This window comes from Balaenoptera musculus, chromosome 11 (genome assembly GCF_009873245.2).
Source record: "Balaenoptera musculus isolate JJ_BM4_2016_0621 chromosome 11, mBalMus1.pri.v3, whole genome shotgun sequence".
Taxonomy (NCBI): domain Eukaryota; kingdom Metazoa; phylum Chordata; class Mammalia; order Artiodactyla; family Balaenopteridae; genus Balaenoptera; species Balaenoptera musculus.
This window is the reverse complement of record NC_045795.1, coordinates 37,632,972-37,645,538: the sequence shown is the minus strand read 5'-3', so window position 1 is coordinate 37,645,538 and position 12,567 is coordinate 37,632,972. Positions and strand designations below refer to the sequence as shown.

General features: G+C 52.8%; 1 protein-coding gene across 4 annotated transcripts; it reads left to right on the top strand.

Annotated features, from left to right (window-relative positions):
• Positions 1 to 1,481: 1,481 nt before the first annotated feature.
• On the top strand, positions 1,482 to 12,537 carry PI16 (peptidase inhibitor 16). Of its 4 annotated transcripts, none has more exons than XM_036867763.1 (7): positions 1,520 to 1,706; positions 5,660 to 5,881; positions 8,016 to 8,125; positions 8,410 to 8,498; positions 9,123 to 9,800; positions 10,016 to 10,155; positions 12,278 to 12,537. In XM_036867763.1, exons 1-6 carry the CDS (start codon positions 1,536 to 1,538, stop codon positions 10,135 to 10,137), a joined length of 1,392 nt encoding a protein of 463 aa, XP_036723658.1. In that variant the 5' UTR covers positions 1,520 to 1,535; the 3' UTR covers positions 10,138 to 10,155; positions 12,278 to 12,537. The 4 variants fall into 4 exon arrangements, with proteins under 4 accessions (XP_036723657.1, XP_036723658.1, XP_036723660.1 ...); XM_036867765.1 differs by having other exon boundaries at positions 9,123 to 9,671; positions 12,278 to 12,313; XM_036867764.1 differs by lacking the exon at positions 12,278 to 12,537 and adding an exon at positions 10,578 to 11,991.
• Positions 12,538 to 12,567: the final 30 nt, after the last annotated feature.

Sequence of the window (12,567 nt, the reverse complement as noted above, 5' to 3'; positions counted from 1 at the left end):
CTGCTGTATTTTTTTCTCTACTACAACTTGAGACCCTGTAATTTCTCCCACCTGTAATAATAATAATAATAATGAACACATTCATACTGGCTAACTCAATGAGCATGTAGTATGTGCCAGGCACTATCCCAAGCCCTATTGGTATACTAACTCATTTAATGCTCATGACCATCCTATGAGGTAGGTTCTGTTCTAAGCCCAATTTACAGAAACTGAGGCCAGCAAGCAGGGAAATAGCTTGCCCAAGGCCACCCAGATGATAAGCCCCATACACTTATCCACAATGTTGTACATGTTTCCTGGCAGTTTTCCTGCTTCGTGATGGTGGAGACCAGATCTGTCTTATTCACCCAGCTCAGTGCCTGGCACAATGGAGAAGCTCTGTAAATCTTTGTTGAATGAACAAATGAATGAATAGGTGAATAAATGCTGCTCATTGTGCTATCTTAACCAGTTTTATGTGTGTAGTTCACTGAAAGTGCAGGCTTCATGGATCCCAGCTAAACTCAAGAGTAATGGTTCCCACTTCCTACCTCATGCAAGGGCAGGGACCAAGGCCAAGACCTTGGTCCCTGCCCTTGCATGGTCATTACAATGCAAGTGCTTGGCCACTGGGCCTATTTCCCTTCCAATACACCCCCCTCAGAGCTCCTGCTATATCAACTCACTCACCACTCTGCTTTTCTGCTCTCTCTTGATGTCAAAAACAGACACATTCTATTTTCTACATATTCAGAGCAGGAAGGGTCCCAGCATCCCACTTCCAAATGAGCACCTCAAGCACATGCATTCACAGAGGGCACACAGAAGCCACAATTGTATCCATAGTGAAAAGCCTATTCCAAGGCTGGGTAGTTGTCGTCTACTGTTACTGAGAGCCTACTATGTGCCAGTTACTGTATTGGGTGCTTTTTACATATTTGATCTCACTTAATCCTCCTTCCAGTTCCATTAGGTAGGTACTATTACGTAGTCACTGGTTCAGTTGAGAAAACTGCCAAAAACACAGCTAGAAAAGGAACAGAACCAGGAATCAGACTTAGGTTGGCCCAACCTTTGCCAAATACATCTTGTCTTCCTCCATCCTGCCACACGCCACCTGTTGCTTCCTCACCTTGCCCAGTCCTCTGGGGGTAGGATCCATGTGACTCCCTTCTTGTTACCTGTCCTCAGCACCCAGTGGGTGTGACCTGGGATGCAAGCAGTCGTTGCAGAGGTTACTGTGACTTTGCCCTTGGATGACCTGTCCACAACTCAGGAGGGACTGCAGAACTCACACAGCTCTTGGCCTGAGCCCGTTACCAAGCGAAAGGAGGCTTTGGCCAAGGACTCTGAGGGGAGATAAATGCTGAGAGTGGATTCAACTCTGGTCGGGACCCAAGCACCCAGCCCTCCCCGAGACATTGTTTGAACTGGGCCAGGCCTCCAGACACAGCCCCTCCCGCCCGCCCCAGCCAGGGTGGTGCTTGTGTGGGAAGGACTTTAACTCCAGCTGCCAGACCCCTGAACGGGAGAGGCAGAGAGGACTGGCCAACATGCACAACTTCCGCAGCCTCCTGGCCCTTCTGCTGCTGCCGCTGCTACTGCTGGGGGCTGCCATGGGCCCCGCCGGAGCCCTCAGTGATGATGAAAAGCACGTGATGGTGGAGCTGCACAATCTCTACCGAGCCCAGGTGTCCCCGCCGGCCGCCAACATGCTGCAAATGGTAAGTGTGACCAGGGCCCCAACCAACCCCTTTCACGCCGTGAGTGTAAGCTATCTCAGGGATTCATCTCTCTGGCAGGAACAGAGTCCCTGACACTGTAGAATTCACAGGCCCCCATAAGCAGCCTCATTATACAGATGAGGAAACTGAGGCTCAGAGGGACTTGCTGGTCCCTCAGGGGCTTGCATGTCCCATAGCTGGTAGAGCCAGGCCTGGAAGCCCTGCTCCCTGATCCAGTGACCCCTTCCCAGCACTTCCTAAAATGCATGTGCCCCTGGGAGGGGGAACACAGGAAGTTCCTGACACCTTGGTGAAACGATCTTTCAGATACCTTCCAAGGAGATGAGAAGAAAAAACAGGGCAGCAGGATGAGTCCCAGCACCCAGAGTAGGAGGGATGTACTAAGGAGGTGGGGTGAGAACAGGAACCAGAAGTAGACAGGGCTCTGAATCACACAGATCAAAATCTGTCTCGACCACTCACAAGGCCTGTGATTTGGGGTGAGTCCCTTAACCTAGTAAGGACCCTCAGTTTCTCATCTGTAAAATGATGTCATAATTAGAGCTACATAACTATCAACATGGACAGAATCTCACAGATATAATATTGAATAGGGGGAAAATGAAATATACATACATATATTTTTAGTATAGTAGGGTATATTTACATGAAAGAGATAAAGTGAGAAATTCACCCCCTTCCTGCCCTCCCTGAGGGCTACACTGGCCCTTCTTCTCCAGTCACCCTTAGGTGAGGGGCAGTGTCCAGGGACCCCCTAGCTGGTGCCTGAGAGCAAGGTTGCACCAGGGGTCCAAGACCAGAGTTCTAACAGCTCTGTCCAATCAGCTGAAGTGACTCTGGTTGGACCCTTTACCTTCAAAGGTGTCTGTTTCCCGATCGCATGGTGCGGGCAGTCCCTGCCCTGAGGGTCAGACAGGATGACCTATGAAAAAGATCTAGGAAGGGCTCCACAGATGCACCCAGCACCGCCCTTCACAGCCCTGTCAGCTTTGGCAACCAGGAATTGCAGACAACAAACTAGGAGCTCACGATTCTGTTACCAGCTCTGCCAACAGTTCCCCAGTTGAGGCCTGGAACTCATTGTTGGGCCTCAGTTTCCCCATCTGTAGGTCCCTGATACCCTAGAGTCTTGCTGGCTGAGGCTGGGGGCTACACAGGCTGCAAGCTGCTTTGTAGACAGCTAGAGGTGGACCTCAGGAGTGGGGCAACGTTCTAGGAAGCAGTTCAGATACTGATGGGATATGCTGCTGCCTGGTAGGAAGTGATCTGAGGAGGGGGAGATAAGGCTGGACTGGGACACTAGGATAAATTTGGGACAAGGCTTAGGCTCAGCTTCAGCAGTGGTAAATACAGAGACTCTGGAGTCAGATGGCCTGGGTTCAAATCTTGACTTTGCCATTTATTAGCTGTGTGACCTCAGCCAAGTTACTTAACCTCTCTGTGCCCCAACTGTAAATCGGGGATGATAACACTATAATAACTCTCTTGTAGAGTGGTTGAAAGGATGAAATGAGTGACTATGTGTAAAGCATTTAGAACAGGGCCTGGCACACAGTAAGTGTGCAATAAGTGTTTGATAACAGAAGAGGGAATGGATCCAGGGTGAGGCAGGTGGGGGTTATCACAGATTCTTCTCTCTCCCTCAGCCTCCAAGTCTAATCATCACCACTTTTACCTACCAGAAGGTTCAATTTTTCTTGAATCCCATCTCCCCCCACCCCTCCACCATCTCTTTGACACAACCCTGGTTCAGTCTTTCATTTCTTTTCCCACGGAATTCTAGAACAGCCTCTACCTGCTTTCTCAGCCTCTGGCTTCTAACTACCAGAATGAATGATCCAACACACTGGCCTGACCCTTTTCAAAACCCTTCCATGGCTCCCATTGGCTCCCTGCTGCCTCCAGATAAAACTCCAGCTCCTGAGAAGCCCCACTCTGTGTGTCTGGCCCTGTCTAGCTCTCCAGCCTCCTCTCCTTCACACTTTCTCCTCGAGTAACCCGAGCAGCTTATCTTTCCCCCACCAAAACGTTTCCCATCTCCATGCCTTTATTCATGTTTGCCCTCTGCTCAGGATGCCTTTCCCCTCTCCACCTGGCCAATGCCTCATCTTTTAACACTTAGCTTAATGTCTCCTTCTCCATCCTCAGGTTGCACTAAATGGCCCTCTTTTGGTGCCCCTATACTACCCATTGCATATCTGTCAGTTACCACATGGTGGCCCAATTAATGGTTTATGACACTGGGAACTTGGGCTTCTTAGTCCTTGCTGTCACCCCAGGGCTGGCATAGTGCTCAGGACTGTTGAATGAATGAGTGAGTGAGTGGATGAATGAATGGACTTGCTTTCAAATGGTGACCAAGTGGCCAGTGAGGGTGGGTACCGTGACTCTTGAACCTCCACAGGGGTCTCTGGACAACTGAGAAGCCTTAAGACTTACAGGAATGACTCTCTAATGGTGGGACTCCAGGCATCCAGTCAGGATGGAAATTACAGCCGAGCTCTGTAGGAGAGACTGCTTTAGGCAGGGCTGTGTCTCAGTCATCAACAGCTGAGAAATGTCTGTTGAGCACCTGCTCTGGGCCAGCACTGTGCCAGACACGCTGAAGGAGCTTACAGTCTAGTCTGGAGCCCCGAAGGTCGTCCCAGACACCCTGAGCCTGGTCTCCAGCACCCTGCCCCTTTCCCACTCCCTATCCTCCACTACTACCAGTTTGAGAGAGCCTCAGGGACCAGTGACTTGGGACAAAAATACCCACAGAGGGAAAGGGATTCACCTGAGTTTACAGCATTTTACTATCCCAGCCCACTGCTCCCATCCGCACTCCAGGCAGCTGCTCCTGAGAACCCTGGGATGGAGGGCGGGTGTGGCCACACAGCCCCCTCCCCTCAGGGTCACCCAAGCTCCTGGCACTTTATGGGCTGTCTGGCTCCCGCAACTGGCGGGCCCCCAGAGGGTGGAGCAAGAGTTGCTGCCAGGCCATCCATTTCTAGGAGAGGCCAAGGACAGTTTAATGGGATCCAGGCCTCCCTCCTCAATCCTTTGGTCAGATGCCTTGTTAATCTGTCTTCCCACCCACACTGGGCCCATCCTTCCAGCCTGGGACACAGAACCTCAGAGGCCCTCTAACCTGAAATGCCCCCTCCCACCATCTCACCTGAGGTCCTCCCTGGAGAACACTGCCTTTGGGACCTGACAGCTCTTTGGGTCACCAAGTCTCTGAAAATAGGCCTCTCAGCGAGGGTCACACAGACACACTTAATTTTCTTGGGGAAAGGGGTTGTCCAGTTGACAAGAGTGCAATTGGGAGGGAAGCCCAGAGCTGGTAAAGTCATAGAGGCTGGGCTATCCCAAGGGGAGAGTGGGAGGTTAAAGGGGGTGCTGGCCCCTCAAGTCAGACTTCTGGTGGGTGGGTAGAGGGAGTGGAATGGCTGAATAAACAACCCAGCCCCAGAACATCTCACTGGACATCGTGTGTGCTTCAGAACAGTTCAGGCAGCCCTGGCAGGGGCATCACCACCCACCTTGCAAATAGAATGATATTAGTATTAATTAATAATCCCATTATCAAAAACATCATCTCATTTTTTCTTCCCGAAGTCCTATGAGAGTTCAGAAAGTTAGGCAATACGTCTAAAACCACACAGCTGGTGATTGGTCCCAAGTTTGCCTAACTCCATGGCCTGGGATGGCACCCTCCCACCTCCCCACAGAAGCTCCCCATCAGCAGAGCTGTGTTCCAGATCATGGCCACGAGTCACCCCACAAGGAGGGGAGGGTCTTCGGCCTCCAGAGGGCCCCCAAAACACCCTCCACCTTCTTTTCTGATCCTCACCCAACTGTGGACATCCTCACCTCCCTCTCCCACCCTCCTTTCCCGCCTCCACTGAGCCCGAGGCGTCCTCACCTCCCCCTCGCAACCTGACCCGCAGAGGTGGGACGAGGAGCTGGCCGCCTTCGCCAAGGCCTATGCGCAGCAGTGCGTGTGGGGCCACAACAAGGAGCGCGGGCGGCGCGGCGAGAACCTGTTCGCCATCACGGACGAGGGCCTGGACGTGCCGCTGGCCATGGAGGAGTGGCACCACGAGCGCGAGCACTACAACCTCAGCGCCACCACCTGCGCCACAGGCCAGATGTGCGGCCACTACACGCAGGTGCGAAGCTGGACGGGTGGGCGGGGCCACAGGGCAATGGGCGGGACCGGGCTGGGCCACCTCTCCCTTCAGAGCCCGGGAGTCCGTAAGCCCCGCTTGCATCCTTCATAAACGTCGTCTCTCCAGAGCAATTCATGTGTTGTCCAGGCCCCCAACGAAGTCTGTTTCTCAGACTGTCTAAACCATTTTCAGTTGTCTCTTTAAAAGCCACAATCTTTTGAAAACCTAGGCGGCCCCTCTCGGCCTCCTGGTCCTGAAGAGACCTGAATTAGGTGTCCCAGAGCCTTTTTCCTGGAGGGTAGTTACTGTGCCAGGCGATCCTGATCGAGCTCTAAGCAGTCTTGTCCTCTGGGTTACACACAGCTGTTTGCCCCAGCAGTGAAGCGCTTCCCCCCGCCTTCGGTCTTCTCTCCCTCACTGTCCCTCTTGTCATTTCTCAGCGTGTCTTAAGTTGCTGCTTCTAATCTGCCAGGGACTGATAAAGCAAATACACAATTTTTCTTTTGCCTTGAAAAACTACATGCAAAATAAGAAAGCAAGCTGTCACCAAGTGAACGTTTCGGAGAGCCTTCTGAGAGCATTTCCTGCCTCTTGCAGTCACTCTTTGCTATGTCAGAGTTTTACTGCATTTTGAAAGTTTTGAGCTTGCAGACAAGGGGCATAGGGGTGTGTGTAGGGGAATTAACATTAGTGTTATTGAATTCTTTTTTTTGTCCTCCCAATGCTTATTTGTTGTTCAAACAATAACATGACAAATTTTAAAAAAAGAAAAAGGAGGGCTTCCCTGGTGGCGCAGTGGTTGAGAATCTGCCTGCTAATGCAGGGCACACGGGTTCGGGCCCTGGTCTGGGAGGATCCCACATGCCGCGGAGCAACTGGGCCCGTGAGCCACAACTGCTGAGCCTGCGCGTCTGGAGCCTGTGCTCCGCAACAGGAGAGGCCGCGATAGTGAGAGGCCCGTGCACCGCGATGAAGAGTGGCCCCCGCTTGCCGCAACTAGAGAAAGCCCTAGCACAGAAACGAAGACCTAACATAGCAATCAATCAATGAATGAATCAATAAATAAATCTTTAAAAAAAAAAAAAAAGAAAAAGGAAATGAACCATCTTCCCACCCATATCCACCAATTCCATTTTCCAGTGTTTCTTTTGGGTGGTATTTTTAGTGCTGATCTTTAGAGAAGGAAATCCCAACATCACCCACCCAGATCAGGAAGTTGTGAGGCCCCAGCCCTCCCTGCCCCCTTCCCTCTGTTCCCTGCCACCTCTCACACTCCCCGTACATACATCCTCCTGCAGGAATTGCTGTCAGTGCCCAGCAGGAGTCGGGCTGCCCCATCTCCACCCCTGTATTCTCTAAGGCTGAGTGCATGTGCACTCTGGGGTCATTTCTGCCTGGGAGATGCTCGACAGTGGTCCCTCGGGAACCCTCAGCTGATTCAAGCAGCAAGACCCCAGTCCTGGGGAGTTGTGCAGAATTAACAGCGAGAGCCAGATCTCACAACAAAAAACGGGCCTCAGTTTGAGTGACTCCTGGGCAGACTGGGCCTAGAAATAGCAAAGGGAGGCTATATTGGCTTGTCTCAGCCAATGGCAGGGCACAAAGTTTGTTTTGACTTTTTAAAATTTATACTTAAGACAGAACGCCTTCTACCAGTTAGGAGACCCACACTTAGAAATGGCAGGGCAGGTCCCTGCTTACTTGTGATTTGGGGGGAAGTTTTACTTCCAAAATGGCTCCTCCTGTTCCCTTCCTTGGCCTTTGCTTGTTGCTGATGTTTAAGATTCTCCCATTTGAGATTCATTCCTTTGTTATATCCTTTGTTTAAAATGCAAGGGCCTCTAGGAGGAGCCCACAGGAAGAATTCATGAGGGTCTATCAAAGGGGAAGGTTTTCAGAGGGAGAGAGTCCTAGTGAAATAGTGTGTGTGGCTGGTAGAGGAGAGTAGGCTGCTTGGGACAAATTTCCCCCCAAGCCCCCTGTTCAGAGTTTTGTCCTGAAGCTGTGTGTCCTCAGGGACTTGGATCTTACATATAGGGTTCCTCCTCTCCTCACTCATAGAAGGCTGATGTAGAGAGACACTAGCTAGGAGCCATCTTGCCCAGGCTAAACTGTTGGGTTTGCCCTCCTTCAGGTGGTCTGGGCCAAAACAGAGAGGATTGGCTGTGGTGCCCACTTCTGTGAGAAGCTCCAGGGCGTTGAGGAGACCAATATCCACTTGCTGGTTTGCAACTATGAGCCCCCGTGAGTGGGGAGGGAGCCCTGGGGGAAGGGGGTGGGCAGAGCCAAGGGGAGGGCTGAGCTGGACACAGTCTAAGGAGGAGGAAGGGGGCCAATCTGGGGACCATACCCTATACCCTTGGAGGAGCTGCGAGGGCACCCATGGGAGTCTGCTCTTATTGGCCCAGCAAGTTAGTTCAGGGCAAGTAAGACCCAGGGAGCGCTTCCAGACTAGGTGTGTGTATGAGGGATAGGGACAGGGGTTGGCAGGGGCCCCCTCCCCCCAGCATCCTCCTCGCCTCCTGCAGGGGGAACGTGAAGGGGCAGAGGCCCTACCAGGAGGGAACTCCATGCTCCCAATGTCCCTTGGGCTACCACTGCGAAAACTCCCTGTGTGGTGAGTCCAGGGTGGGGTGGGGCGGGGGGAGGAAGGTGAGGCAGGGGACGCCTACTGGATGGTCTGGTGCCTTCCAAGGCTCCAGAGTGGTGCATGGGCCAGGGGAGGAACCCTCAGCGGCCCCACCTCATCTGGGTTCCCAAGCCTGCTTTACCTGCTTTGCCCTCCTTGTGCACAACTTTGGCGCCCTGGCATTCCAAGTGACCAGCTTTCTACCCTCCAAGCAGAGGGTAGAGGAGAGTTGGGGGCTCCTGAGCACAGGGGGTGGGGGGGGTGGAGGTGGGGGGCGTGGCCAGATGGTTGGTCAGAGGGACTCCAAAGGCCAGGCCTGCAATGCGATGGGTGTTTTAGGAACAGGAATCTAGCGGGAGAAATCCCCTGAGAAAGTGGAAGTGCGTGTGTAGAGAGGGGAAGACTTGGACAAGGAGGTGGATGGAGGGGCAGCTGTCAGCCACAAGAAATAACATGTATTATCAATGAGGGACATATTCGCTGGAGAGGGTGTGTGCGTGTGTGGGTGTGTGTCTTCGTAGGACATTTGATCACCTCACCTTGATTGTGGTGGGGTGAGGGATGCGGGGTCCTGCTTGCAGCACTAATGCCAGGCCTTGTCTCTCTTATCAGAACCCATCAGAGGCCCAGAAGAGGCTCAGGATTTGCCTTATCTAGTAACTGAGGCCCCATCTTCCCTGGCAACAGAAGCCTCAGGCTCTAGGAAAGAGGGTATCACTTCTTCCTTAGCAACGGAAACTCCATCCTTCTTGGTAACAGAGGTCTCAGGCTCCCTGGCAACAAATGCTCTACCTGCTGTAGAAACCAAGGCCCCATCTTCCTTAGTAACGGAAGACTCCCCTTCCATGGCAACAGAGGCTCCACTTTCCTTAGCAACTGAGGTCCCTTCCTTTTTGGCAACTCACAGCCTACTCTACTTGGATGAGAGACCAGCTACCCTCCCCAAATCAACCCATGATCCTACCCCCAAATCAGCAGACAAAGAGGCCAGCAGTACAAGAATGCCCTCCAGGAGCCCAGAGAGTTCTCTGCAGCCCAAGATGTCCTTGACGGGGACATGGGAGCCGCTACCCAACTCCCAGGAGGAGGGCGAGGCTGAGGCCGAGTCGCCTCATTCCAGTGAGATCTTGGCCTCAGTTTTTCCAGCGCAGGACAAGCCAGGTGAGCCGCAGGCCACACTGGAGCACAAGGGGCACACCTCCTCCAAGTCCCTGTCCAACTCCCCCAGTGCCTCTGCCACCGCTAATGCCATGGGTGGGCGTACCCTGGCCCTGCAGTCTTCCTTGCCAGGTAAGGCCTGTAGCGCCCATCCTACCTTCCCTCCTGGCTCCAGAATGTCAGCACCCTGCCTGTAGTATAGACGATATAGGCACGGCGGGGCATGCACCCTCCGAGTAGGAGCTTCCTCCCTGGCTGCTGGGCCCCACGTGCATGCCTTGGTAGGGTGGGTGGGAGGTCAGGTAGACCTGTCTCCAGGCTGAGGCAAAGCCTCTCCCTTCCTGCAGGTGCAGAGGGCCCTGAAAAGCATGGCATCAAGTCAGGGTTGAACTCGAGCCCTGGGCACGTCTGGGGCCTCCTCCTGGGACTGCTGCTACTGCCTCCCCTGGTGCTGGCTGGAATCTTCTGAAGGGGTCACCACTCAAAGGCAAGGCCTCATGGGGGGGGACCCTAGCCTCATGCCCACTCTGGATTGTCTTTCTCCAATAAGAGACCACAGCTTCCTGGAAGGTCCTCTCTGTGGCCCAGCAGCCCCCCTTCACCCCAGCCAGACTCCAGGCCAGAGGCTTGTGCCCTCAGGAGGCCTCGACAGGGACAACCCTTGGCACTGCCCCAGGATGCCTCTGCCTTTGGGGAGGTCCACCCCTCAGCCAGCTGCAGATTGTTCTGAGCAGTGTTCCTGTGGCCTGTGCCCACTCTCCAGCTGTCCTGTGGCCACAGTCCTGCTCTTCCAGGGACAGAAGATCTCAGGGCTTCCCAGGAACCCCTCGGCCCCTTCCAGTCCCCTGGCCTCTTCCTTGAGCCATTGGAGTCTAGGGCTGTTCCCAGGAGTGCTTCCTGCCTTTCCAGGGTGAAGAGGTCAGCTGTCCTCCTGCCATCTCCCCCACCCTGTCCCCAGCCCCCCAAACAAGACGTTTCTTGGCTGAAGTCCCTCTGGAAGGGAAAGGCTGCAGGGCATGTGCCTCATCCACAGACATCTTTGGGGGCATGGGGCCTGGCCACTGCGAGCTCAGGTTGCTGCCCGCTGACTGCACGTGTCTGGACCCCTTCTGCTCCTCCCATCTCAGTCTGGGGGGTGGGGGGGGTGAGTGAGGACTCTGGGGAGGTCCCTGCCTGCCTGGCCTTGGGTTGTCTGCGTAGGCAAGGTAAGGGTTCTCCCTGAGTGTCCGGTCCCCTAACTTTCCTGTTTAGCTGGCAGCGGGTGTCGTGAGGGGCAGATGAAGGACAAGCCCCATCTGAGAGGGGTTCTATGGGTGGGGCAGGCAGGGACCAGGGAAGGGAGGCAGCCCCTGACTCCCGAATAAAAGCCTGTGTAAGAGGACCAGTCGCCGTGCTTGCGAGCAACAGAGGGGGCAAGGGAGGGCTTTTGGGCGGGGGGCCCTGAGAGGCTCACCTCTTCCCCTACTGACTCATGGCAACTGTTCCTTCTCCTTCACACGCCCTCTCCCCCAAACACTCCATTTAGTTCTTTGAGGCACTTTTCCTTTCCTTCCTAACCCCCGCCCCCAAATCTTCAGGTAGCCGGCGGAAAGGGGCTAGGGCCAAGGGTTGGCGAAGGGTGCTGGGCTGACTCTCCCAGCTCTGAGAGTCACTAGTGGAGCCTAGCTGGGTTCGTGACCCAGGATCAAGGAGTGGCATACGACCTCTTCACAGGGGTCCTGCTGCCCACGCCCACCCAGGACACAAGGTCTGAAATGTACCTCAGCATGGCTTTGCCAACCCTCGGTGCTTGGAGGAGCCCTGAGAAAGGGCTCTGGGGTCCCAGACACCCCCCCAGGGAAGCATAGGATTGTCCTGAAGTGCTGTGGGGCAGGAAAGCACAAGTGTGTGAGTAGGGCTAGCAATGGTAGGTGATGAGGGCAGCCTGGGACCCAGCTGGGGCTGGTGTGGAGGGGCAGCTAAACAGGAAGCATCCAAATCAGTCCAGGGCTGAATGCTGTGTGTGTGTGTATGAGATGACAGAATGTATCTCCATTAAGGTATAACTCATATAACATAAAATTCACTCATTTAAAGTGTACCACTCAATGGTTTTTAGTATATTCGCAGGGCTGTGCAACCATCACCACAATTTGGGAACATTTGTATCACCCCAAACAGAAACCCCACACCCGTCAGCAGTCATTTCCCATTTTCCCTCCACGCGCCCCAGCCCCTGCCCTAAGCAATCACTAATCTATTGTCTCTATGGGTCTGTCTATTCTGACATTTTGTATAAATAGAATCATACAATATGTGGCCTTTTGTGTCTGGCTTCTTTCACTTAGCATATTTTCAGGTTCATCCATGTTGTAACATGAGATAGTACTTTATTCCTTTTTATTACCAAGTAATATTCCTTTGTATTGAATATATTTTATTTATCCATTCATCAATTGTTGGACACTTGGCTTGTTTCCACATTTTGGCTATTATAAATAATGCTGCTACAAACATTCATGTAAAAGTTTTTGTGTGGCAATATGTCTTCATTTCTCTTGGGTACATACTAGGAGTGGTATCATATGGCTACTCTGATCATACAGTAACTCTATGTTTAACTTTTTCAGGAACTGCCAGACTACTTTCCAAAGTGGCTGCACTATTTTACATTCCCACCAGCAATGTACAAGGGTTTCAATTTCTCCACACTACCAACACTTGTTACTGTCTTTTTTGATTATAGTCATTCTAGTGAGTGTGAAGCAGCATCTTGCTGTGGTTTTGATTTTCATTTCCCTGATGGCTAATGATGTTGGGCATCTCTCCATGTGCTTAGTGGCCATCTGTATATCTTCTTTGGAGAAATATCTACTCAAGTTTTTTGCCCATTTTTTAATTAATTGGGGTATTTGTCTTT

Excerpts from the sequence above, each read along its gene's own strand:
- PI16 (XM_036867763.1), top strand. The coding sequence starts at position 1,536 with ATGCACAACTTCCGCAGCCTCCTGGCCCTTCTGCTGCTGCCGCTGCTA. Across the intron at positions 5,882-8,015 it reads TGTGCGGCCACTACACGCAG|GTGGTCTGGGCCAAAACAGA; the intron begins GTGCGAAGCTGG and ends GCCCTCCTTCAG. Across the intron at positions 9,801-10,015 it reads CCTGCAGTCTTCCTTGCCAG|GTGCAGAGGGCCCTGAAAAG; the intron begins GTAAGGCCTGTA and ends CCCTTCCTGCAG.